This window comes from Arachis ipaensis, chromosome B09 (genome assembly GCF_000816755.2).
Source record: "Arachis ipaensis cultivar K30076 chromosome B09, Araip1.1, whole genome shotgun sequence".
In the NCBI taxonomy this organism is placed as follows: domain Eukaryota; kingdom Viridiplantae; phylum Streptophyta; class Magnoliopsida; order Fabales; family Fabaceae; genus Arachis; species Arachis ipaensis.
In genome coordinates this window covers 136,836,299-136,840,695 of record NC_029793.2, presented here as the reverse complement: position 1 = coordinate 136,840,695, position 4,397 = coordinate 136,836,299, and the positions used below count along the sequence as shown (strand labels likewise).

General features: G+C 36.1%; 1 protein-coding gene across 3 annotated transcripts in view; it reads right to left on the bottom strand.

The window, feature by feature from the left end:
* The window catches only part of LOC107618276 (chromatin assembly factor 1 subunit A-B), a 5,260-nt gene extending 1,249 nt beyond the window's left edge, over nt 1–4,011 (bottom strand). For all 3 annotated transcript variants that reach the window (XR_002353555.1, XR_001615179.2, XM_016320291.2), the window contains exons 1-9: nt 3,538–4,011; nt 2,769–3,097; nt 2,613–2,690; nt 2,409–2,511; nt 2,000–2,088; nt 1,584–1,695; nt 1,328–1,381; nt 1,183–1,231; nt 315–415 (exon numbers count right to left, since the gene is read on the bottom strand). Coding sequence is in view for 1 of the 3 variants with exons in the window: in XM_016320291.2 (XP_016175777.1) it covers nt 315–415; nt 1,183–1,231; nt 1,328–1,381; nt 1,584–1,695; nt 2,000–2,088; nt 2,409–2,511; nt 2,613–2,690; nt 2,769–3,097; nt 3,538–3,933 (1,311 nt within the window). In the remaining 2 variants the exon portion in view is untranslated. The remainder of the gene's footprint in view (nt 1–314; nt 416–1,182; nt 1,232–1,327; nt 1,382–1,583; nt 1,696–1,999; nt 2,089–2,408; nt 2,512–2,612; nt 2,691–2,768; nt 3,098–3,537) is intronic.

Sequence of the window (4,397 nt, the reverse complement as noted above, 5' to 3'; positions counted from 1 at the left end):
TAGAGCAAAAGAAGCCAATCTTATTTTGAAATGTTTGTGAATTAACTTAATGTCAGCTACTCCGTTCCACAGCTAATGTTTTCACACTTTCGGCAATAAGAGTGCAGAATAATTGCTTGAAACCATGTTCATTAAAGATTGCCGAGTCTCAATCCTAAGATGAATAAAATATGCTTAACTCTGTAAGTGAAGTTTACAACAAGCTCAAGCACACTTGCATTAGGAGGTTAAGCAAACAGCCATAGTGCAACAGGACATACACAAATATTTCAATATTTAACTATATATTTTATCAAATAATTCACAAGACTTACTTTCCTCTCTGGAGGCAATGTTGTCATCCATTCATCTCTTTTTGGCTCCACTTTAACCTCTGTCTGTGCCAGAAGCTCATCATCGCCCTCCATTGATATACCTGCCATAGATTTCCTAGCAATAAGATAACAAAGTTCTCAAGTACTACCACCCTATCGGTCTATCCCATGCCTCTCTCCCTTTAGGAAGATAAGCAAAACTGAAACTTATACAAGGAAATTTTACTAATTGCTAAATTGAAACCAAAGATAACTGCCAGACCAATTTTCCAAGGCCATACAACATTTAATTAGCACCAGCTGAAGGCCAAAGTTCATGCCAACAAGATCATCCCAAATGACCCGAAATAAAGTTGATTGCCAAATTATTCAGACACTAACATTATGCAGTGAACTGCCGTCTCTCAGAAGCAAGAAGCTATACAATTATAGTTTAGAAAATAAAAACAGAAGAAAAGATCAAAACATCTAATATGACTCTAGTTATACGTAAGAATAAAACATGAGTTCAGCAAGACCTCCCTCCTTCACTTCTTAATAAGTAGTTTTTCTTTTTTCTTCAGGGGAAGAAAAAGAGAATAAATATATTTTTCCATTGTTTATGTAAAAAAGAAGTCCCCACCTTTAGCCCTAATCTGCTCTAGCCTCTTCTTTCAGCCCCCAACACATAAAATATATATAAATAAATAGAAGAGGGAAAAACATTTCGCTTTTACTTTAACATAGCAGGGAAGGAGTTTCTGAACATAACATGGCCCTTTTGGCTTTCACTTCTTAAGTTCATATCCTCCATTATTATATTAAGCACATTATCCACACTAAAGACCCAAACAACAAAACAGAAATCATCTACATTGCAGAATCTCACCTTGCGTTCTTCTCCAAAGTGCAGCCTCACGCATAGCTTTAAGTTCAACCTGCAGTCACACGTGAAGATATTAATATCCAAAACTATTCTAGCAAAAAATTCTAAATTATTCATTAATATGGCCAGAAAAGTAAGTTCTAGTCACCTTAAACTGCTCCTGTTCTTCCTTGAGCTTGATCTTCTCATCCATTGCTTTCCGCTATAAATGAACGAAAGATAATCTTGTCAATGTAAACATAAAAGAATGTATACTTGCAAATTTTGAATTGAACAAAGTATCCAATAAATTATATGTCAGCATACCACAACAAAGAAACACCCACAAACAAACCAGAGAATCCCACAAACAACAACCTTAACAATTTAATAATCCATGCTTCAAAACAGATTAAGAGACTCACCTTTTCTGGATCCTGTAACTCTTTGAAAGCTTTATTTAACTTAATAAATGCTTGATGGGCTTGAGGATGAGAGCATTTATCTGGATGAACCAAAAGTGACATCTTCCAATACCTAAGGGACATTAATGAGATCAAGTTAGACAATCGAAAGATATCGCTTTATCTACGTAGTTGGTCCTCCTAGTGGGATAAAGAGTTATTGTTGCATAAACAATAAAATTTTACAAAGACTTGCGCAAGATTTTAAAACTTTCCTTGCGGCAATAAGCAGCAAAAAACTGGATAATCATTCAGGCCAATACAATTTGGCAATTTGCTAATTAAGCATGTTATGTAGACAACAAAAACGGAATATGCTTTTATGAAAATTCTTTGTCAAACAAAATGAGTATCATAGGTTATAAATATTATCATACCTTTTCTTTATGTTATCACTCGACATATTATGGTTAACTCCTAGAACATCATATGGGCTGTCAGCCTCAACTTCCATGATCCTGGTGACCTGAGAAATAAATAGATGACAACTTAGACCTCTAAAGTCAATTAGTGTCCAAATTTTAATTTTTGCCACTAATATATGAGCATAAATCTTATAAATTGATGAAAGCTGTCACTACAGTAATCTGAATGGTTAGAATAATTTCCTTTAGCTGAAGAAAGCTATAGAATAATGATGAAATAAGAAAATTAAAAGCATTGGTTACCGATAGTAAATTCATCTTAAAATAGGAATATCGCATGCCAATCATCAAATCCATGGCCCTTTATTTAAATGTTTTAAGAAATAACAAAATCCTGATCATGACAACTGGGATTAAATACCTCTTCAAAACGCTCTGCTTCATTAGCTGATTCTGCTTCAGAAACCATAGCAGGTGGTGGAGGTCCCACAAATAGTTCAGTATCGTCGTCCAACTCAGCTTCACTGTAGACATTAGTTTGAAAATATCATGAAGTATCATATGATGTGAATTGACACAACTGGATCAGGAAAAATTATCAATATAAACATAATTGATCTCGTACTTAAGCTCAGTCTGTGCTTCTGTTAATTTGGCGGCAGCAGCAAGTAACTCAGCAGATGGCATTGCAGGACCAATCATCCTGTAATACAAAGGAAGCAATAATTAGGACAAACTTACAAAAGACAAGTGATAAGAGATTGACAAAAAGACTGATCACCTTTTTCTAGGACCAGGAGAATTATCATCTGGATTTCCTGTTATGTGCTCATTTGCCGCCTGCTCACTCCCTGCATCTACTGGAACTGAACTTGTTTCAGGTATCGCTGCAGAAGCATCAGCTTGCTCCTTCATAGGATCCATAAAAGAGTGAATTATAGGGCCAACAACATCCAAAGTGGGGTGAGCTTTAGAAGGAAGTAAGAAAACTCTATCTCCATTTTCCTTCAGCTTTAGTGATAGGAACAGCTTCTTCAGATGCTTCATGAGAGATTCTTCTGATATACCCTTTATATCAACGGCTTGTCCATCATCAATCATTTGCAAGAGCTACAACAGCAACGAGATCTAATTAAAAATCAAACATATATATGCATTGAGTAGAATCTGTAGATACAGAAATGGAGGTAGCAAAAGCTATATTCTGCTAGCCTTGGACTACACATTATTTTCTTTATCCTCAGTTGTGTTTATAACAATGGGAGCATCGTGCAAATGAGTTCATAACATAAACTCCCAGAGTACAGCCTCACAGCACCAATCAACCTTCTACATACACATGTCCTTTCCAGCACCAGTTAATAATTATACTACATGCTTCATACAAAGAAATTTCAAGAAAATCGTAAAAGTTGCACCTTTCAGCTTCCAAACAAAAAAAAGCATTTACCCTTTTAGCTAGCCCTAACAACTTGAAACTCAGGAACAACTGAACATTTAAGCAGCATCAACACTCAACAGTGATGGCAATTTCAATATTCAATGCATACCTGCTTCAAATCAGTGGCAACATTGGGGAACTCGATCATGATTTCACGGACCACAGCATGAGGCTCAACCCTAGGTGACCTCTCTTCATCCTCATCCGAAGATTCAGAAGCATCAGAATCACGGAGCCTCTTGTTACTTTTCCTGGATTTCATGTCTCTATCCCTCCTCTTCTTCTTTTTCTCCTTCTTCTTCCTTCTCCTCCTGCGCTCCTCGTCCTCCTTCTCCTTCCGCCTGCGGCGGTCCTTTTCGCGGCGGCTTCGGCCGCGGCGCCTGGAAGGGCGATCGGAGTCGGATTCAGATTCAGATTGGGAGTCGGATTCAGTGTCGGATTCAGATTGGGATGAAGAGGTGGGGGAGTCGGGTAGACGACGGTGCTTTTTTCTGCGGTCTCCCATTCTCTCAAAAGCTCACGGAAGACGGAAACAACCAAAGCAGGTGGTGGAAATAACATTCGGTGTCGATTATGCAGATTCATCCTCAATAAAAAAAAACTCAAACAAAAAAATAGAAGTTTTATAAAAGAAATAAGAATATGCATAAGAGAGTATTGAAAAAAAATATTATAAAAAAACAACATATAAATAATGAAGGATACAATTGGTATATAAAAAATAAATTTCAGTACAATGTAAAAAGATAAACGCAAAACTATAATTTGTAGCTTTTGATAAAAGTGAGTTGAATGGTAGAAATCACTTTTATAGAGATAAAAAAGTTGTCAAACATAAAAATGAGACTCAAACGCACTTCTCTCTTTCCCAACGTAAAATCAACACACCGTTAAATATATTTTTAAATTTTCAAGAATTTAAATGTTTACTGATAAAAAAAATCAAGAACCTATTTTTTATTTTCCCTT